At 41.2% G+C, this 23,762-nt stretch overlaps 1 protein-coding gene across 11 annotated transcripts in view; it reads right to left on the reverse strand.

Moving 5' to 3' along the window:
* LOC126199364 (protein polybromo-1) overlaps positions 1–23,762 on the reverse strand; it is a 355,023-nt gene that overhangs the window by 80,671 nt on the left and 250,590 nt on the right. For all 11 annotated transcript variants that reach the window (XR_007540157.1, XM_049936255.1, XM_049936256.1 and 8 more), the window contains one exon: positions 8,065–8,226. Coding sequence is in view for 10 of the 11 variants with exons in the window: in XM_049936255.1 (XP_049792212.1) it covers positions 8,065–8,226 (162 nt within the window). In the remaining variant the exon portion in view is untranslated. The remainder of the gene's footprint in view (positions 1–8,064; positions 8,227–23,762) is intronic.

The raw sequence follows: 23,762 nt of genomic DNA on the forward strand, positions 1-23,762 counted from the left end.
GAAGGCTCCAAATGTGTTGAAGGTGCTGGTTCATCAGGAGTGAGATGCTTTCAGTCAGGATGGTGGTTTTTGTGTTCTGGGAAATATGCAGAAGGTAGTGTTGTGTACAACAGGAGGGTTATGGAGTTCTATGGAGGTAGCTGTGAGAGCCTGTGAGGGGCTTAGGGTTTTCAGAACTTTGTGCAGATTGGTCTGAATAGAACAAATAGCATAATTAAGACCAGATCTATACATTAAGGTGTCCAAGAGCTGATGGAAACTGTCAGCCATATATTTCTCAAGGTCAAGCAGAGAATCATTTGTCCACAGGGGGGATTATGACAGTGTGGTATGCTTTCAGGTAATAGCTAGCTCAAGCCTCAGCTTGAATAAGGTTCAAGTTGTCAGTAGTATTCTTCAAGGAGGGCGTTGGGAGCCTATCGGCAATGAAATTTTTAGAGATCAAGCACAAATTCAGAATGCATCAAGGGTAGGGAAGGAAACAAGCAGGGTCGTTTCAAAGGAACCATGCTGGCATCAGCCTAGAGAAATCACAGAAAACCTAAATCAGGATGGTCGGACACAGATTTGAACTATGGTCCTCATGAGTAAGACTATGGTGTGCTAACCACTGCACCACCTCACTCTGTGGGTTGGGATTGGGTAGTAAAGTATTTCCAAATGAGATACTGAGCTGCAAGATCTATGACTAGACAGCAGTACTGATGCTGGGAGTGGCTTGCACATCCAAAAATAATGAATGTCTTAGCATCAGGCAGGGACCTGGAAGACAGGTTCAGTTCTGAATGGCTGTTGGGAGTATAATGTGCTAAAGTTTAATGATTGCTATGATAGGGCTTGGACAAGAGATGTGCAGAAATATATCACCCAACACAAAGTATCAAGCAACTGGAAGAAAACAAAAAGGTGACCGCTGTGTATAAGAAAGGTAAAAGAACAGACATGCATAATTACAGACCAGCACCTGAAACCCCGTAAACTTCAAGTTAAAGAATGCAAAAAGAAGAAGAAGAAGAAGAAGTAGTAGTTTTGCACCATTTCATTGTTGTTTCACAGGTGCAAACCCATACCTACTTCTTGATTATTGCTCCAGCTACCATACTGATAAACTGTGTCACCATATGCCCAACTGAGTAGCAGTAACAAAAAGCAAGATAAGTGAGAAAAAAAATTACATTCCATACAGGAAAATGATTCAGATTATGAGCTAGCAACACAATACCTCAATGAGGCAGTTGACTACCAGATAATTAGTAATCAAATAAGCGGATGGCTAGGATCTAACGCAACTGAACTGTTTAATGCTTTGAATGGGTCATTACTGTGAGATAACACCCGTCCATGGCAAAAGAGTGATATAATGGAAGTTTATTTCATTGTTGTTTAATTAAACAGTGCTTTAACTCGTATTACATACTTTTTTTTATCGTCATTCCATTAAACTATGATAAAACTAATTCTGCTTATACATGTTTACCTTGGTTACATAAAGTCAGCTATTCTTTACATGTGTACAAAGTACACTACATGCCCACTTGTGTTATGAAAAATGGAGCTCCTGCTCATGGGCTAACATCGGTTTGCTGCAGAATTCTTTAACACATTTCGAGTTCAGATACAATAAATTTCGCCAAGACAGAAAAGCTTCTGTCCACAAATCAGCACAAATTTAGAAAGCATTGCTCATGTGATACTCTGCTTGCCCTTTTCTCACATGATACCCTTCAAATCATGGATGGAGGGCAACATGCAGATTCCATATTCTCAGATTTCTGGAAAGCATTTGACAAAGTGCCCCACTGCAGACTGTAGACGAAGGTCTGAGCATATGTTTTATATTCTCTGTATACATAAGTGGACCGACAGACAGAGTAAACAGCAACTTATAACTGTTTGATGATTACGACATTGTGTCATACGTGAAGATGTTATTGTCAAGTGACTTTAGGAGGATAAAAGGTGTCTTAGACAGAACTGCTAGTTCGTGTAATGAATGGCAGCTTCTTCCAAAAGTAGAAAAATTTATTCAACAATAAGAACAACAGCACAACAAATAAAACATGTATAGCCAGGCGAGGGAGAGCCCGTCGTCAGGTGAGGGAGAGCATGTTGCCTGATGAGGCAACAGTTTGTTGCGAAAGCTTGAATTTTGTGTGTATGTTTGTGTGTCTGTCGACCTGCCAGCACTTTCATTTGGTAAGCCACATCATCTCTTTTTTTAGATATATTTTTCCTACGTGGAATGTTTCCCTATATATATATATATATATATATATATATATATATATATATATATATATATATATATATATATATATATAAAACAGAGGGAAACATTCCACGTGGAAAAAATATATCTAAAAAGAAAGATGATGAGACTTACCAAACAAAAGTGCTGGCAGGTCGATAGACACACAAACAAACACAAACATACACACAAAATTCAAGCTTTTGCAACAAACTGTTGCCTCATCAGGAAAGAGTGAAGGAGAGGGAAAGACGAAAGGATGTGGGTTTTAGGGGAGAGGGTAAGGAGTCATTCCAATCCCGAGAGCGGAAAGACTTACCTTAAGGGGAAAAAAGGACGGGTATACACTCGCGCGCACACACACACATATCCATCCACACATATTCAGACACAAGCAGACATCTCACAAGCAGACATATTTAAAGACAAAGAGTTTGGGCAGAGATGTCAGTCGAGGCAGAAGTGAAGAGGCAAAGATGATGTTGAATGACAGGTGAGGTATGAGTGGCGGCAACTTGAAATTAGCGGAGATTGAGGCCTGGTGGGTAACGGGAAGAGAGGATATATTGAAGAGCAAGTTCCCATCTCCGGAGTTCGGATAGGTTGGTGTTGTGGGAAGTATCCAGATAACTCGGGCGGTGTAACACTGTGCCAAGATGTGCTGGCCGTGCACCAAGGCATGTTTAGCCACAGGGTGATCCTCATTACCAACAAACACTGTCTGCCTGTGTCCATTCATGCGAATTGACAGTTTGTTGCTGGTCATTCCCACATAGAATGCATCACAGTGTAGGCAGGTCAGTTGGTAAATCACGTTGGTGCTTTCACATGTGGCTCTGCGTTTGATCGTGTACACCTTCCGGGTTACAGGACTGGAGTAGGTGGTGGTGGGAGGGTGCATGGGACAGATTTTACACCGGGGGCGGTTACAAGGATAGGAGCCAGAGGGTAGGGAAGGTGGTTTGGGGATTTCATAGGGATGAACTAACAGGTTACGAAGGTTAGGCGGACGGCTGAAAGACACTTTTGGTGGAGTGGGGAGGATTTCATGAAGGATGGATCTCATTTCAGGGCAGGATTTGAGGAAGTCGTATCCCTGCTGGAGAGCCACATTCAGAGTCTGGTCCAGTTCCGGAAAGTATCCTGTCACAAGTGGGGCACTTTTGTGGTTCTTCTGTGGGGGATTCTGGGTTCGAGGGGATGAGGTGGTGGCTCTGGTTATTTGCTTCTGTACCAGGTCGGGAAGGTAGTTGCGAGATGCGAAAGCTGTTGTCAGGTTGTTGGTGTAATGGTTCAGGGATTCAGGACTGGAGCAGATTCGTTTGCCACGAAGACCTAGGCTGTAGGGAAGGGACCGTTTGATGTGGAATGGGTGGCAGCTGTCATAATGGAGGTACTGTTGCTTGTTGGTGGGTTTGATGTGGACGGACGTGTGAAGCTGGCCATTGGACAGGTGGAGGTCAACGTCAAGGAAAGTGGCATGGGATTTGGAGTAGGACCAGGTGAATCTGATGGAACCAAAGGAGTTGAGGTTGGTCCTACTCCAAATCCCATGCCACTTTCCTTGACGTTGACCTCCACCTGTCCAATAGCCAGCTTCACACGTCCGTCCACATCAAACCCACCAACAAGCAACATTACCTCCATTATGACAGCTGCCACCCATTCCACGTCAAACGGTCCATTCCCTACAGCCTAGGTCTTCGTGGCAAACGAATCTGCTCCAGTCCGGAATCCCTGAACCATTACACCCACAACCTGACAACAGCTTTCGCATCTCGCAACTACCCTCCCGACCTGGTACAGAAGCAAATAACCAGAGCCACCTCCTCATCCCCTCGAACCCACAATCCCCCACAGAAGAACCACAAAAGTGCCCCACTTGTGACAGGATACTTTCCGGGACTGGACCAGACTCTGAATGTGGCTCTCCAGCAGGGATACGACTTCCTCAAATCCTGCCCTGAAATGAGATCCATCCTTCATGAAATCCTCCCCACTCCACCAAAAGTGTCTTTCCGCCGTCCACCTAACCTTCGTAACCTGTTAGTTCATCCCTATGAAATCCCCAAACCACCTTCCCTACCCTCTGGCTCCTATCCTTGTAACCGCCCCCGGTGTAAAACCTGTCCCATGCACCCTCTCACCACCACCTACTCCAGTCCTGTAACCCGGAAGGTGTACACGATCAAACGCAGAGCCACATGTGAAAGCACCCACGTGATTTACCAACTGACCTGCCTACACTGTGATGAATTCTATGTGGGAATGACCAGCAACAAACTGTCCATTCGCATGAATGGACACAGGCAGACAGTGTTTGTTGGTAATGAGGATCACCCTGTGGCTAAACATGCCTTGGTGCACGGCCAGCACATCTTGGCACAGTGTTACACCGTCCGGGTTATCTGGATACTTCCCACCAACACCAACCTATCCGAACTCCGGAGATGGGAACTTGCTCTTCAATATATCCTCTCTTCCCGTTACCCACCAGGCCTCAATCTCCGCTAATTTCAAGTTGCCGCCACTCATACCTCACCTGTCATTCAACATCATCTTTGCCTCTTCACTTCTGCCTCGACTGACATCTCTGCCCAAACTCTTTGTCTTTAAATATGTCTGCTTGTGAGATGTCTGCTTGTGTCTGAATATGTGTGGATGGATATGTGTGTGTGTGCGCGCGCGAGTGTATACCCGTCCTTTTTTCCCCTTAAGGTAAGTCTTTCCGCTCCCGGGATTGGAATGACTCCTTACCCTCTCCCCTAAAACCCACATCCTTTCGTCTTTCCCTCTCCTTCCCTCTTTCCTGATGAGGCAACAGTGTGTTGCGAAAGCTTGAATTTTGTGTGTATGTTTATGTTTGTTTCTGTGTCTGTCGACCTGCCAGCACTTTCATTTGGTAAGTCACATCATCTTTGTTTTTAGATATATATATATATATATATATATATATATATATATATATATATATATATATATATATATGGTTATAATAGAGGGAAACATTCCACGTAGGAAAAATATATCTAAAAACGAAAGTGCTGGCAGGTCGACAGACACACAAACAAACACAAACATACACACAGAATTCAAGCTTTCGCAACAAACTGTTGCCTCATCAGGAAAGAGGGAAGGAGAGGGAAAGACGAAAGGATTTGGGTTTTAAGGGAGAGGGTAAGGAGTCATTCCAATCCCGGGAGTGGAAAGACTTACCTTAGGGGGAAAAAATGACATGTCTGCTTGTGTCTGTGTATGTGTGGATGGATATGTGTGTGTGTGTGTGCGCGAGTGTATACCTGTCCTTTTTTCCCCCTAAGGTAAGTCTTTCCGCTCCCGAGATTGGAATGACTCCTTACCCTCTCCCTTAAAACCCACATCCTTTCGTCTTTCCCTCTCCTTCCCTCTTTCCTGATGAGGCAACAGTTTGTTGCGAAAGCTTGAATTTTGTGTGTATATTTGTGTTTGTTTATGTGTCTATCGACCTGCCAGCGCTTTTGTTTGGTAAGTCTCATCATCTTTCTTTTTAGATATATTTTTTCCACGTGGAATGTTTCCCTCTGTTATATAACCAAATTATGATCATGGAACAATGAAAAATGGTTCAAATGGCTCTGAGAACTATGGGACTTAACATCTGAGGTCATCAGTCCCCTAGAACTTAGAACTACTTAAACCTAACTAACCTAAGGACATCACACACATCCATGCCCGAGGCAGGGTTCGAACCGGCGACCGTAGCGGTCACGCGATTCCAGACTGAAGCGCCTAGAACCGCTCAGCCACACCGGCCAGCCCAGAACAATGAAAATAAACAAAGTGCAAAGATAGCCAAACAAAGTAAAAAGATCACTAAATCAGGAAAAATGAACACTGGACACAGCTCAGATTGACAAATGACAAAAAAAGATAATAGGCAAGAATAGAAATAGGCAAATGTTGGAAAAATACGGTAGGTTTGAAGTACAAATGAACCAAGAGGCGAATGTCGGAGAGGCAGTTAAATATATTAAAAGAAAAATTCACCTGAGAAAACCATAAAATTACAATGAGACAGCATGGCTGGTCAGTATTCACCTTCAGGAGAAAAATTCCATAACATAAAAGTATAAAAACCGTGCTAACTTCTGAAACTGTTAGTTCCTTTCTCAGGAATGAAAGAACAATATGTTTGGGGAAGTTGGGAAGGAAGGGCAGATTACTCCGAGGCTGGGAGGGACCCACCTGTTATGAAGAGTAGAGTAGACTAAGATGAAGGGAGAGGCATCAGAGAGAGTAGGAGGTCAAAGATAGTACACTGATAAGCACTGTATCAACTTCCGTCCAGTGACAGGTAGAGTATGAGAGAAACTAGAAATAAAAGCTATAATAAAAATCTACACCAGGAAATCACATGAACATTTGTGAAATGTTTGTGCAGAATTTGATAACAGTGCACACTTTGTACACTAGTTCTGTGTTCCAGATACGTCTATCCAGGAATCACTTACTATATTTCTAAACTGAAGTCATTCTAAAATAACAGTAAATTAGGTTTGATTACAGTCTAAGTTTCTAGATTTCTTCACTGTTTGATACACTATTTCAAGTTCTCTTTCTAAAAAGTCTAAAGAATTGTCTGGTTGCCAGTATTATGTTGCTTTTTTAGGACCACCCAGACGATGAATTCAGTGTAATCAGAAGGTTAAATCTCATTACTGGTGAATATTTCCCAAAATGGAAGTTGCAGCCAAGTGTTGCTATGACACAAGTCTCAATGAGTGGGCCAAAACAGAACTAATGATTTACTTTGAAGAAAGGCTACTTTGGCTCAGAAAGTTGAAATATCTCTGAATCATTCTTGACAGAACACTCAGCTATAAACAAGATCTATTAACAACAATTGCCAAAATCAAAACTTGAAACAACATTCTCCAGAAACTCAGTATCATATTATGCATACCCTCTGCATTGACACTTCGTACTTCAGTTCTGGAACTGGGACTTCCCTATCCTGTTGCAGAGGCTCTTCAACTTGACTGAGTAATACTCGCTCAAGACTTGTTGACACCTCAAACATATTATGTGCCTTATAACTAGCACAGTCACACCTGAATCTACTTTCTCACTACCATACTTAGCCATGCGCTACCTTCATCCCTGCAGCAGGAAAGCACATTTGTGCAGCAGTACAAAAAAGTGTAGAAAAATCCTCACACAAGCCTGGAAACTGCAAGAATGTCAGCTGGCAACAGTTTTAATACTACTGACTGATGGAGATACACATGACAGATTAATGCTACGATGAACAACTTAAGGAGCTGTGCATATTGATCGAGCCACTTTGGCTTTGACTGTCATGCATGATCTGGTTGGTTCTTATCTGAATAAGAACCAACACTGGTAGTTATGCCAATTCTCTGCACAACAAAAAAAATAATAATTTCTCCAAATGGTGACTGTGATGCTGCAACTATTCACAACATGGTTCAAAAATGTCCTCCAAGAGCCTTCCCTACCGACTGAACAGAGTTGTTGGTGGTGACAAAGGGTACAACAGATTGCATTTGTGGCCTGGATATTAGTCTGTAATTTGACACAGTTCTAAATAGTAATTTTTAGTGATATTATTCTTAGACTAAATAAATAAATAAATAAATAAATACAGGAAGTCACTACTGATTGTATCAGGGTTAACTTAATTGAATTACGCCTTCTCTAAAGTTGTTTTTTTCACATCACTGTAACATTCAACATATAGGTCACTAGTTTTATGTTTTTATAGCCACACAGTCGGATACAGATCAATACTTAAGGGACATAAAGAAAATACTTACAGGTTTTTCTTTCTCAACGAGCTTCTCTCTCTCCTCTAACTCAGCTATTTCTTCTTTATGTTTCTCTACTCGTTCACGGAAAACTGACATGCTCCTCTTTGCCTCCAGGACTTCATCTCTTTGCACTAATGTTACGTGAGGCGGTACTGTAAAAGGCCACACCTACAAACAAATATCAATATAAAATTTTAATATATGACTCAAGTGCTAAAATGTCCTACTCTAACAGGACAAATCTCAGGTGGCAACATGAAAAGCGAATACTACAAAAACCTGAAATATAAAAGTCATTTTTAGACTATTTTCAGACCCCAAGACTTCTTGGGGCAGGAGGGGGGGGGGGGGAGGTTATTACTCTTTCTGGAAGAATAAAGCTTTCACAAGCAAAGTAAATGATTTTTGTTTGGTAATAAATCCTGAATGAAAATATAAACCAGCAAAAGACAGAGCTCTAGTAGTTCTAAGAAAACAAGAAGTAACTAATTCAAAAGAAGATTGAAAATAAGTAATAAAAGTACAGTAAAGACTGCTTTAAAAGGAATAGGTAAGACCAAGTTGTTATTAACTCTAAAGCTGGTTGAACAAGGCAGTGCTTTACTAGGCACAGTCCTCATGGAATTGAGTTGACCTTACTTTCCTCTGACCCTTAAACTGACTTAACCAGCCAAGGGAACACACAGGTTAACAGCCACAGGAATGCACAGTTTAACATAAATTCTGAACTACTATAAAACTTGGTATTTTCCCCATTAAAAAGTCATTACCATATATGAAATAAGTGACAAGAAATCAAAAATCTCAAGAAGTTCTTTACCAATTTACTTCAAATGTTTTACTGATGCTCTAACAAGCATTCTCTCTACACACACACACACACACACACACACACACACACACACACACACACACACACACCTCAGTCTCACAGGAAAATATCAAATTCTTGAGCAATTTTCTTCAAAGTTTTGCACAATACTCTGATAAACATTCGAACAGAAATAGGCTTCATAATTTTAATACACAAGGTATATAAATATATAAACAGAAATGTTGTTAGCAAAAATAACACAATGTTCTTTACTGATTTTCTTCAAATTTTTTATGCGATACATGAATGTTTAATTGGGCGTAGGCTAATTTTTTTAAACAAAATGAACAAGGTTTCTGGTAACCCTAGGAAAGACATGCTAGGTCTCTCAAGCAGAGGTGAATTTTGTTTTAAAAATATCCACAAGAGTACATTATTTTGAGTAGGCCATTCACTGTACCTTTCAGTTAACATTCCTAGAGGCCACTACTTGTTTCATCACTCCTTTGTTCACCAGTTGATTGTTAACATGCGAAGAAATGTGTTCTGGGTCTGAGATACCCAGCTTGCCCATTTACATTAGCTTTTTCTGGTTATGCATTTTTCTTGTTATACTGACTGTGAGCCATGAGTCATAGGGCTGTGTCCCATGTGAAGGTGAGTGACAAGGGCTTCATCCCACTCTGTACCTAAACATTGAGGGGATAGCATTTAGGGGACTGCCACACTGAACTACCTGACTGTTGTGACATCCCTCCTTGGCTGCTACAATTGCCATTTTGTTTCCCTTAATGCCCGTGTACCATGGTATCCAGCAAAAAAGACACCTCCTTCTTTAGCTTTTCTTTGGTGGAGCCTGGATATTCTGGACTACTTTATCTGCTGGATACATTGTTGTAGAGAGTTGAGGCTATGCAGGAAGTCAGAACCGACAAGGAATTTAGCGGTCACAATGCATCTCATATGCTCCAGTGCTGTAAAGATCAAGTGTGACTCTGCATCGAACACAGTAATCCTAGAGGTAGCCACATCTTGCGGACACGATCAAGTGAAAATAATAGAGGAAACAAAGGAGTCATAATGTTTAGACTCATAGGTGAATACAGCTGGATAGTTGTGGTGCTCATTTAGAATCTCATAAAATATTGTACTCCAAAAAGAAGCAGGAGTGCAAGTTCTCCTATACTGCACTAAATCTAAAATTACTCTGGGCGTCTGCAGTAACCGGGTGGCAGTCGATTGGAAGCCTGGACTGTGGGTTTATACTTGCCCCCACACCCTCGAAGCACATTTTTCATGTGGATCCCAAACGGCGCTGTTGCTCATGGACAATTTCAGGAAACGCATTCCATAACTGAATGGGCAACAGCATGGTATGATAGTGAATTGGGAAAAGTGGGGTACTTATATGCTTGATATGTCAAGAAGATTTCCCCAGTCTCAACAGAGAGACTGGGTATGGGCCGGTCCTGCAAGCACCCGTGGTCAGCGTGAGACCCTCGTGGTGGATAGCTTCAATGATCTTCATCTCAATGATCTGTACACTGTGCACCCAGTCTATCAGTGATGTTACAGAAGCCCTACAAAATTGGATCAGACAGCCCCATCCATTCTGCAAGACTGATGGTTAAGGTGCTTCACTATGTTCAGCACTTTCTGAGCCCGTGTCTTTAGGTCCCCTAGATGTAGTAACAATGACAAGACCTGAAAGATCATTTAGTCTTGAAGGTGTAGAATGGTGGCCCTTGTATGTAGATAAGGTAAATCCCTTTACACTCCATAATCGCTGGTGCCCAGGTGCCAAGCACACCACAGATAATTGTGAGAGTGTCTTTGTAGAAACAATCAGGCCACTGACCAACAATTAGCACATACATTAAAACAAAAAGTACACTTTCATTCAAATATATTTACATCAGCATTACAGTACAAAACTTTTCATTTTGTGATTTTTCTGAAACTCAAGAGCCAAGAAAAATTGTGCCAAATGAGACTCAGCATTGGAGTGGAAAACAAAATTTGCAAAAATCCCTTGCCAAAAATATAAAACCTATCTTTGCACCCTCTTCTCCAACCTATTCACTGAAGCTGTATTTGTCAAGTTGCTGTTGCAGTGTCAAAGGAGAAACAAGTAATTGCAGAATCATCCACATATAAGGAGTATTCCACAGGACTCCTTGCCATGGATGTGTCACTTCTCGAAGGAACGCAATTCTACTGCTCAAAACTATCTTACATACAGCTTGTCATCAACTCACTACCTAAACAGGGTTTTGGTTGGAAGCACCGTATCAATATGCGTGTTTGTGGCTACAAAAGCCCTATTGGTGGAGTTGTCACAGTATATTAAAAATATTCCAATCCAATGCTGTCTATATAGAAAAGCCTGGTGGAAAGCCTGCTCTACCGTGGTCGAGTTGTCACTGTCTCCTGAATCCACACAGAGAGCAGCTAAGGAGTGGCCTTGTCTCCAATTTTACACCACATGTAGTTTGGCCTTTTGTTCCCAAGTCTTTTCTACACAGCTCATTAAGATGACTTCTGTTACTACTGGAACACTTCCAGCCATTTTCTGGTCTGAGGAGAGGTTGCCTCCTTCTACCAGTTGGGAAACTGTCCTGCCTTCCATAAATAATTAAAAGCATCATGCTGCAATACATTTGGTTGTAGCTGGGCACAATATTGTGAGTGTCCGACAGTGCTGAATCCAGCTCCAACATAAAGAGACAGCAGTTTTATGAGTCAGAATTGTTGAATCTAAAGTCCAACTCACCACTCTCCATCATCACATGATAGCAATGGAATGCCAGAGCCTAGTTGGCAGTGGCAGTAGTCATCACAAAATGCTCTGCCATAATGTGGGCAATATCTCTAGACATTATTCAGAGACACTCCTGCCCTGCTTCAGCACCACTGCTATGACTGGATTTGCCAGAAATCCTCCTGATGGCTTCCTACACTTTCGTAGAACAAGTGGAACAGTTGATAGAGTCCAGAAACCCTTTACTCTCCTTGATTATGCGCTGAGCTTTGGCCTTCAATACTTTAAAGTCTGCAAGGTTTGCTACTGTTGGCCAGCACTTAAACCATCACAGAGAGGCATGTATGAGCCATATTGCTGAGTGGCTCCCATCAGTCCACTAAGATACAGGCTGCCTTGTAACACTCAGTGGCATGGTGGATCACACATGTGATACAGTCAACCAGTTCCTCGATGCTGCTTCAGTTTTCAAACGAAGCCAGTTGGCTAAACAACTCCAGTTCACTCTGCTGATTATCCATCTTGGAGGCTTCCTGTCAAGTATTGTCCCATATGCTAGCTGAAGTTGGACTGAAGATCATCAGTAACTTCCCAGTGAGCAGGATCTGTGATGGCTAGAGAGCAGAAAGACATCTATGACTGAGGATGACTCGGCAGCAGTGTTGAAAGGAGTAGGAGGGTTCATGTTGAGGGTACACGGCTCATCACACAATGGATGGTTCTCTAAAGCTCAACACTTGGGCCAAAATCCTAAAACACATTAAGGGCATTCAAGTCTCTCAATAGGAGAAATGGTCAGGGAAGTTGTTCTATAAAATCTGAAAGAGCCTCAGAATCTATTGCATCTTGTGTGGGTAAATACAGAGAGCATATAGTGATCCTTCAACCCACACGAATTTCAACAGCAACTGCTTGCAGATCAGTAAGCAATCACAGAGCAGATGAGTGATATGTCCTGTTTACAAACACAGCTCCTCTCCTCTTGGTCTTTTCTCCAGTAATGTCATCCTTCCAGTGGATGATACAGCCATAGAGTACATGGGTGTCAGCAAGGGTTTTTTACTAGCAGTTTCAGTTCCTCATATGTATCTGGAACCCACCGATGTTCCACAGTAGAATGGAAACCATTTTGTCAGTGACGGTTTTCTTTCATCCCGTCTTTCCATCAGGAAGGAGAGCCAACAACAGTAGGAAGCTCAGTCATGGAGCGAAAGGGCTTGTTCAAGCAGATTTTGTATTCCACTGTCTTCGAAGCGGAATCATCAGAAACACTCACGATTAATGATCTGTCTTCTTCCTTTTAGTATGCTTGACAGAGGAGACTTCATAGGAACATTCCTGGCAGTGGCAATGCTGGCCTGTTTGCTGAGTACTGTAATTATTAATCTCTGTTTGTGTAGACGCATCAGCTGTCTGAATAGGCGTTTTGAGAGCTGAAGCAAATGAAATAGTAAAAGTGGAAGGTTTCATTGCTTTGTAGACTGTTTTTGCCTCACCTTACAAAAGACAGCTGCAATTACTGTGGCTTTTAATATGCCTGTTTTTCTGAATATATCAAAACAGAATTTATCTGCTTCAAAAGGCCAGCACTATAGACCACACCCATTAAGCTGGTTTTATGTAAGCATTTCAGATGCATTATTTTGGCACGTAAGGTGCCTGTAATGCCTTCTCAGTCCTTTTGAACATAAAAAGGTGAAACTTTCTCACAGCTGTCCTCTTTTGTTTTAACTATTAAAAACAGGCTGTCAAGCAGCATGCATTCTGTTACTATAAACTGAAAAATTGGGAATAATTACTGTTCCAGGAGGACTGGCTACACAAGCTCTCTTGTTCGGGTGGGTGTGGACACCCACCAGCAGTAAACCCATTGTGCCGGGAGATGACTGTAGAAAGGTTGATGATTCCATCTCGATCCTATGAGCAACTAGATAACATAAAGGTCTACTTAGACAGAACCCCACTTGCATGGATAAGCCTTGTAAAACTGAAACGGGGCTCATTCCCACAACTTGCCTGGTACGGACTGTTCCACTTTAATGACATGTGGATACATGTAGCACACCCTGAGATAGAGTTTTTTTTTTTTAACTGCCTTACTTGCAATCTAGGTGGTTAAGTGAAAGTCCCAGTTCCCTGTGACACAAAATGTTCCACCACTGGGCCACACAGTGGTTGCTGAAACATGCCCTGAGCTTATGGTTACAGTGGACGGGCAGCACTTACCAGTTCATTATTCAGGAAACCCTTATGTACCAAGCTCATACCAAGCACACGAAGGCAGTGCTTATTGGAGTGCTCACCCGATGGCATCCATGGTAGTCTACACTGTGTAAGCCTCTTCATCTCGTTTTGAAGCTGCTTATGGTATTCATGCCTAGGTCTCTCTCTAATATTTTTACCCCCCTCCCACCAACACACTTTCTGAATTGACTATTCCTGTGATTAGTTTACTCATGTTGAGCTCAAATGGGCAATCTGTAGTGATTACTCAGGAAAAGAAGAGCTTCTTAGCCGAGATTGCTATAAAAAAAGTTTATTGTAGATAACCGGTTTCAGTTAGTCCTAACAGTCATGTAACACCTTGGTATGCATGACGTGTTATATTGTGATAATGATGTTTTGGCAAATTGTGATGTACACAGCAATTTTTAATTTTGACATGCCAACACATTGCTCATTCCATGTTATATGTACCTAGAAAATCAATGGAAAGATTTTGTGTGTAGCTGTCAAGAGATCTTTGTAATAACCTTTATGAAGATCTGAAGATGGTAACTTAAAACCTTATATCTGCAATCAACATTTTTACAGTAATCTTAGCGAAGAAGTTTTTCTTCTCCTAAGTATTCCTGTGTTGCCTCAGAATGTGTCATCTCAATCAATCCCTTCTTACTGCCCACTTGTGGTATAAATTTCTTTTTCCCCAATCTGCTTCAGTATCTCCCCATTAGTCATTCAATCTACCCATCTAATCTTCAGCATTCTTCTGCAGTCCCACATTTCAAAAGCCTCTTTCCTGTGTTTGTCTGAAATGCTTACAGTCCACGTTTCAATTGCATACAAAGCTACACTCCAACAAAGATCTTAAGAAGAGATTTCCTAACACTTAAATTTATATTAGATGTTTTCAAATTTCTCTTCAGTTTGGTTTCTTTTAAAATATTTGATTTCCAAGGCATTTCGATTTTTGAGTCACTTTCTGACCAATGTAATAAATATTGGTTAACACATTAAGATTACCCATTACCAGTAAACATATTAGCTTTAATAATATAACGAAAGGGGGGGGGGGACAACACTGTTTAGAAAAGTTAATAGTCCTATCTCCATAAAAACATATTCTGTCTGTGTTTATACATCTACATATATACTGAAAGGTCTCTGTTGGATTCCTTTCATGTTTAATTTCTCAAAATTGTTGTCTTTTAAGAAATAAATTCCTCTTCTAAATTTACTGTGGGGTTTCTGACTATCTGGGAGGAGACTGAGTAATGGAACGTGTTACTTTTACACGTAAACAAGAACGATCCGTCACACTACTAGACTTTAAAGCACAGTTTATATGTAATTCTTATAAGTAATTCATGTCACACAGTCTCATACGGAACCTACATCCGCTTTCTTTTATATACTGTGTATGATAAGATACTGTCATCCCCCTTCCCTTCTGTGTGAGAGGATGAATGATCAAATGTGTTTGTAGCTGCATGCTTGAGGGTAGCAGACAAGGCTGTCTGCTAGAGAACAGTAGGACCAACGTTGAAACAGGTAGCTACGGTTCCTAAAAGCAGAGAGGTTTCCATTCTTAGTATGGTCCGGTCCGTCCCCTGTCATGTTGGTATAGGAAGCTGCCCCTCTGGCGCCTTCCGTTTGTCTTTGTGAGCGACTCTCAGGAGCACGCTGGGTAGTTCAGTGGGAGTCTGGCAGCTGGAGAGTAAGCAGTTGGAGTCCAGTAGTAGCGCAGGGCAGTCCAGCAGTAGCAGTCTGGCGGTGCGAGCGTCTGAAGTGGTAAGATTTCCGGCCAAGCGCGTGTCTGTTAAGTCCATAGGACAATGGATTTGTTAAGTTCAGCTTAACTGAGAATTTAATCATTTTATTTCGGGTTAGCTTTAAAATAGCTAAGGTTATCTTTAATTGCAGCGGAGTGTGATTCTCGTGTCCAGTTCAGATTATTTGGCGGTAGTTGCTTTGTTACTACTTTGTGAGTAAAGTCGAACCACGTGTTGGTCAGTAACTCTAAGTAAGATCAATCTTAAATGCAAATGCTTGTGTGATTATAACGTATCGTCTTGAAAAGATTTTGAATATACCAACTTTTCTTTATGTTCAACCCACGTGGCGTGTACTTTGTGAGACCAGTACCACGTGCTTATATAACTGTTTGACCCATCAGGTTAATAGTAAGACGTTAGTAACCAGTTCGAGGTTTTTGTTTTGTAATTTGCTTTTTGATCTAATTTATTTTTATTATCTAAATTATTGTGGAGTTATACGCTTTCTGTAAACCAAGTTGACCACGTGAAGGGTAATTACAAGACGGACAGGATTGTGCTACGAAAATAATTTCTTTAACTGAAAATTTGAATCTATTGGTTGTGGTGAACTTTCTGTTGCATGTGTTTCAATGTTCTTTGTGTGTTGTTTTATGAATGCAGTGTTGTACCCAGTCTCCCAATCTTGGCTCCATATTTTATGTGTTCCGTAAGATTACAATCTCACATTTTTTTACAAGGCACCAGCTAAGTAGTAACTCACGTATATTATGCTGAATTTTCAATGAACAATCTTTAAAATAAATTTGCAAATATAAACTGATTTCTTTCTTTTTATTCAAATTCTCCTTTTATAGAGATATATTACCGGTTGTTGTATGACTGTAAAAGATTATAATCAATGTTAGTCTGATTGGTAAGGTGGTAAACCTAGACTAGTTACCCAGTCGTGAAACAGTGGCCCAGTAAACACACGGTTAATCTCCCAAGACAGCTCACAGTTTTAAACCGCTTTCATGGTCTAATTAGCACTCGATTTCAGCATACCAAATTCAAGTCACAATCTTACGCTATTCAGCAAAGCAAATTAGAGTTACAATCTTTCACATGGCGACCCTGTTCTGTGATTCCGCTAGACTCTGGAATCTCTGATACGTTAGATTGCGAGCGTGTTATAATCTTAATTTTTTTTCCCTACAGCGCTCAAACAACTTTTGCGTTGTTTCTGAGCAGACGTTCAAAAGATTCACGGCGTTGTTGAGCGGCGTTGTGTTGTTTGTCTTGTTTTGTTTTCTATATTTGTTTGTTCTATATATGTGTGTTGTTTTTTTTTTTCTCTCGCTTGTAAATTCCACTGTTTCGATCTAAGATAAAAATTTGTTTTGCGTGTAAAAAAGTGCGTACTAGGTTGAGTATCTTTCGTGTGACTGTCGTAATTTTTGGGGGACACATTTATTGTGATTAGTGTGTTGCGTACTGGGTGTAAACTGCACTAATGCTGACACGTAACCAAGCTAAAAGTAAGGGGTCCGACAACTTAAGCAACATGGACCAAGGGGATAATTTGATTTCCAATATTAACGCGTCGGGCGGTTCCGAAAATGCAATGGGGAATACTTCAGACGAAATGCAAAACAGCACGAACGGGCTCACATCAGAGCCAGAAATTAATTCGCCTCCAACTAACCAAATTGATTTGGCAGAATTCATGAAAGCCTTATTGCAACAAAATAAAGAAAACGCAGAGAAATCTGAAAAATCGATCCGCGAGCTAGGCGAACAAATAGACAAAAAATTAATCCAGCAGACAAATAAAGTTGACAAGTCGATGCAGAGAGTGTCCGATGATATCTCACAAAGAATAAACAATCTGGCAAGTGAAATAAAAAGTGACATTATGAAAGAATTAGGCCGTACATTTGAACAAATCGACGACCGTCTGCAAGCCCTAGAACAGAGCAAGCGGTGTGGCGAGGCCGAATCTAAAGAAAGCGAAGAACGGCTACTTAGGAATTTCCAAGAGCTGAGAGAACAATGCCAAAGAGATCGTCAGCAGGTACTCTCGAGGGTCCAAGATGCTGAAACGCATTGTCCCACGGCCGTTAGCAACACAATAGCGGACAACAGTTTAGCGATCCACGCGTTGGAACAGCAGGTCGAACAATTGAAACAGACTGGGGCGGAGGACAAGAGACAAATAGATGAGAAGATCGCGGCATTAGCGGACATTGTAGGCACGATGAAGCTGATGGAAAGCGAGAACAATATCACACAGGTAGCGGCCGCAGAGACCGAAGAAGTGCGTTCGCTTCTTAAATTCCAGAAGGGACAGTTTGAAGTGAACAGACAGCACAAAGCTGTAACAGGCGATTTACAAGAACGCGTGGCGCATCTGGAAAACCGCATGGCGTGTGATTCCGAACTCGCCAATAGCAATAAAAATAGCCGTACGAACAGTGCAGAGAGGGACTCCGGCCACGAGGGAGATTGTGACGACAGGGAAGAATGTAATTTAAGGGGCAGACATGAGACAAATAGAAACATTCAAGGGCCTCGCCAGGAGGAAATGCGGGGATTTGATTTCAAACATTTCCTTACGGTAAGAAAATTTGAGATATTCCGAAATTCTCAAAAAGGCATACATCCACGAGCATGGCTCGAGCAATTTGAGTTCTGTCTTCCTCCCGACTGGGCAAGTTCACATAAAATAGAGTATATGTGTGGCTATTTGGAAGGCGAACCGGCGAGTCGTATGAGGTCGGCAGCGCGTCACTGCAACTCCACTCGGGAGTTTCGACAAGCCTTTCTCTCCGCCTATTGGTCGGAAGCGGCACAAGATAGGGTCAAACATGGCATAATTATGCTGCCAAATTTGAACCAGTCTGGTTTCGGCAGCCCTGCACGCCTATTCGACCACATGCTGCAGGCAAATCAATTTTTATACGACCCATACGGACCTGCGGAACTAATTAGGATATGCATCACCAAATTGCCGATGCACTTGCGGCACGTCATTCTTGCGGGACGATGCAAAGAGGACGTGGAAACATTTAAAACGCTTCTCCAAGAGCTGGAATACAATACACCAGAATGCCCGCCTAATCAGGCACAAAGTTATTACGGGGCTCAGCAGCGCGATCGCAGTCGTGGCCGTATTACTAATCAACGGCGTGACTGGTCGTCGCGACGCGAACGAAACAATAATCGAGACAGGCCGTATAGAAACTGGGGTAACAGTCGCGAACACAGGTGGAGCAACAGAAATGATAGAGGATGGGGACAAGATCGTGAACGCAACAGGTACGGCAACCAGCATCGTTACTACGATGAACACGGTGGGAGTAGAATTGTAGGCGGAGCCCCACATGATGTCGAAATTCGGCCGGCCAACCCCAGACATAATCCAACAAATGGAAATGAACGAAACCGGCAATGACAAATGATCAGCCCAGAAGGCGCCAAATCGGAACAAATGAGCGACATGGCAAATGAGTAGAGAGGATGGTGAAGAGAATGAATTGATTAGTTTAAATTTGTGACGGATGCATTTTGAATAATATGTTAGTAAAAAAAAAATTAATGATAAAGATGTTTCTATGTGATTGTTGAAGTGATGTTTTAATTTCTTTTTGTGTGCAATTTGGATTTAGTTTGATTCAAACGTAAAGATAAAAGGTTTTCCTTGTGAACAAGTGAAATGCTTTTTTTGTGTCAATTGAAAAGAGTTGCTCCTGAGAGAAGCAAGATCGTTGCTGAAATTGCAAAAACTCAGGGGAATATCCGATCTGTGGGTATTATGGGTCTGGCAAACCCAGGTCCCCAGCTGTTAGTAGCCTTGTTTCCGATTTTCTGCTTTCAGTGCTACTATCTATCTATTACTATTCTATATCTGTCGGTATAAATGAGGATCTCTTACTATAGTATGCGTGCTGTATGAAAATTTTAAGTTACGAGAACTCTGAGAAAGGAATGAGTAAGTTTGGAATCTTGAAAACAGGATGTGATAATACGATTGTTTAACCAATGGCTTCCCAATATGCGATGATATGTTAATATTGATGATATATGTCTTTTTTGTTCTTTATAGCTGAGTACGTAAAGTGATGTCTGTGGATTTCGTAAGTAGATTGATTCCCTTCAAGGTGAAAGAAGAATTGTGGTTTGTGTAATTTACGTGGTCCTGAAATATTATTGTGGTAGTCAAATACGAGCAGTTTTTTCAGCAAATGGAGGATGGAACGGAAATATGGATCCTTTTTGTAGTCTTGATTGATGTTGAGCCAAAGCCTGGAAAACTTATTCTGCGTTAATACTTGTCCCAGAAAAGCGACGTTTATGTGTTTTGTGTTTTGCTGATGCTGTGAGCAATACAGCCTACTGTTTTCGCTGGTGCGGGATGCACTGCAGCCTATATGATTTGTACTGAGGAAATTTCCCTCTTGAAGGTAGAGGATGGTTAAATAATTTTGATTATGGGAACGAAGGAAAGCTTGGTTTAAGGTAATAAGGATGAAGCAAAACACTGTCATTTATACTTCAGGAGGATTCGGATCTTTTGTGTCTGTTGTAAGTTCAATATGTTAAGATGATACTGTTTTACAGAATAGAGGTGACCACAATTTTGCCATTCATGAGAAATGAATCCAGAATAACCACCACAGGACAAATAACTGATTTGAAGGCGAAAGGTAACGTAAAGAAGGAACGAAATCGAAGCAAAATGGGTAAGAAAATGTAATATAACCTGTATAATGCAAATAATTTAACCTTCTCAGAGCCATCTGTGTGATTAATTCTTGTAATAACGTAATTTTAGATGAAATTTTCTTACTGTGTTATGTGTGAATATATGAGTATGATAAATGTATAATTGCGAGTCTCTTTTCAGGTGTGCGAACTGGTATAAATGTTTTTGCGTGTAAATAACCATTGTTCTTTTTACTGTGTATGTTTAAGGAAAGTTCTCCATTTATCATGTGACAAGACGTATGCCGCGAGCGTCAAGAAGAGGGCGAATTAGAACATTTCTGTAGTGGTGTAAACACTTTGTTGAAGTAGCATTGAAGTGGCTTGTGGGATTAATTAGTAGTGGATAGAAGTAGAATTTTGAGTAATGCATGTTTATGGGTAGTTAGTTTGTAGAATAGACAACAGGTGTGCATGTGTGTGTGTAAATAACATGTGAACCCCATGCTCTCCTAACCTATACTTGCGCAAGGCATAACCCTATTCATTTTAGTGGATTAATAAGTGGCATTTGATTTATTAAAACGTAAGTGAACCACATTAGTGATGTGGATTTAAATATGATATTGTCAGTTCATTTAATTTTAATTTTTTTTACATTGTCAAGTCATTTCACTTTTATCTTTTTTATATTGTCAAGTCATTTAACTTTTAATTTTATATTGTCGATTCATCTAACTTTGTTCTTAAAAATTGTGAAAGACAATACTAAGTGGTATTATGTATGACATTGTGTAATCACATAAGGATGATAAAAAAATTTCTGTGAATGCAGTTGAGAACGTGAAAGCGAACCGGCAAAACTCTTAAGAGACAGCGGGAGCAGCCAGGTAGTTGTAAACTGGCGGGTTTCCCAGCGGGACACGCTGTCAGCCAGGCCACTTTGGGAGCGCGGCCGACAACAAAAGAAGGATGGGACGCCGCAAACACTTTCCCTTTACCTGCAGCTAATGGGCGGCCGCCCCGCGCGACCCTTCCTGAAGGGAATGACCTGAGATGGGCGAGCGGTCCACCGCGCGGAAATCCATCTTCTGGCAACGCACCTCACGCACGCGACCGTGACGAGACGGCCGCGGTGTAACAACACAAAGGGCGTGGAGCCTTTTGACAGGTACTGTCCAAAGAAACTTGCAGACGTCAACGACGCCTATCGACATTTCCTGACGGATGCCTACTGTCAAGCGACAGTAATTCATGGTTAGATGTTCTCTGGTCGCTAAGGGTGACACGAAGAAGAGCCATTGAAGTGTCATCCTTGCCCAGGAATATCAACCTGGCATGTCAATCGAGGATACTGCACGAATTTGACAATACAAACATGGAACAAAATCGAGATGTTCGTGACACAAGAGAAACTTCATGAGAGGGCAGAGACGGCGGGATCGCACGCAACAGATGGACAAAAATCCCTACTGACAGCTGCGGCGACGAACCCCCTCCCCCTCCCCTTATATTGTGCCACGGAACAGTGGAACTAGTGAGTGTATCAGTGAACAGTGATTATACGGTTCTTAGTTCAATGCATATACGTGTGTTTCTGTCACAGAAACTTTGACTCGTGTGTTTTGCAGGGACTCGATTTATTGGTCTTTATTAAACTTTGACTCTTGTATTTTACAGGTGTTCTATATTTTTTTAAAAACTTTGACTGTTGTATTTTGCAGGTGTTTTATTTATTGGTGTTTTGTTTTAGATGTTGACTATTGTACTGTTTTATTGATCAATGTTTGTTCTTGTGTTAGGTATTAGATCTGTGATATTTTGTTTCGAAAATTCATTGCTGTGGCACTGCTTCCTTTATGAGTCAGATAGCTATTCATTCTCATTGGACTGTGATCGATTAGCCTTTGCATGGGGCATATTTATTGTGAGGAACCCCTTAAGGGTAACAATCACACAATTATTGTACTTTCAGTATAATGACACAGTGCTCATTGTTTGCTAACTAACTGAAATATTGTAGAGTGATTAAATTAGTGCCACATAGTTAGGTTAATCCTACAGATTATTAGTTTTATAAGATATAGAATTTTTTTGCGATAACCACTTAGTAAAACATGTTTTTTTTTGTCGATTTTTTGCTTTTGCGAATTGTGCATTGTAATGTTCTACTTTATGATACTGATGTTATTTGATGTTCTTTTTTTTTAATTGCTGTGGCACCTTTGCTATTTTCATAAATTTTGCCTGTTAATAAACAGTCATAAATTTGCCTGTGATCAGTTGGCTCTTGCAATGAGCAAATACTGGTGAACTCCATAAGGGTAACAACCAGAAATTGTTTTCATATTAATGACACAGGAACCATTGTTTTTACTTGCTGACCGATTTAGGTCTACATGATCTTTTAAATAGGTGTCACAGATTGCGTGTTTTTATTTTTCTCTCTTTGAAATTGGTAGATTGTAAAGATGTTTGAAATTATTGTGTTTTAGCAAGTAGCTGGTGACCTTTTGCCTTTTTCTTTACACTTTTGGTTTAAGTAGGGTGTGAGAAGCCTGCTTGGGAATGTCCTAGCATGGCCAGAAAATTCCCTGCACAGTCTTTTCCCGGAGCGTTGGGGTTATGAAAGGTCTCTGTTGGATTCCTTTCATGTTTAATTTCTCAAAATTGTTGTCTTTTAAGAAATAAATTCCTCTTCTAAATTTACTGTGGCGTTTCTGACTATCTGGGAGGAGACTGAGTAATGGAACGTGTTACTTTTACACGTAAACAAGAACGATCCGTCACACTACTAGACTTTAAAGCACAGTTTATATGTAATTCTTATAAGTAATTCATGTCACACAGTCTCATACGGAACCTACATCCGCTTTCTTTTATATACTGTGTATGATAAGATACTGTCATCCCCCTTCCCTTCTGTGTGAGAGGATGAATGATCAAATGTGTTTGTAGCTGCATGCTTGAGGGTAGCAGACAAGGCTGTCTGCTAGAGAACAGTAGGACCAACGTTGAAACAGGTAGCTACGGTTCCTAAAAGCAGAGAGGTTTCCATTCTTAGTATGGTCCGGTCCGTCCCCTGTCATGTTGGTATAGGAAGCTGCCCCTCTGGCGCCTTCCGTTTGTCTTTGTGAGCGACTCTCAGGAGCACGCTGGGTAGTTCAGTGGGAGTCTGGCAGCTGGAGAGTAAGCAGTTGGAGTCCAGTAGTAGCGCAGGGCAGTCCAGCAGTAGCAGTCTGGCGGTGCGAGCGTCTGAAGTGGTAAGATTTCCGGCCAAGCGCGTGTCTGTTAAGTCCATAGGACAATGGATTTGTTAAGTTCAGCTTAACTGAGAATTTAATCATTTTATTTCGGGTTAGCTTTAAAATAGCTAAGGTTATCTTTAATTGCAGCGGAGTGTGATTCTCGTGTCCAGTTCAGATTATTTGGCGGTAGTTGCTTTGTT

The sequence above is a fragment of the Schistocerca nitens genome, chromosome 8, assembly GCF_023898315.1.
Source record: "Schistocerca nitens isolate TAMUIC-IGC-003100 chromosome 8, iqSchNite1.1, whole genome shotgun sequence".
NCBI classification, from domain to species: domain Eukaryota; kingdom Metazoa; phylum Arthropoda; class Insecta; order Orthoptera; family Acrididae; genus Schistocerca; species Schistocerca nitens.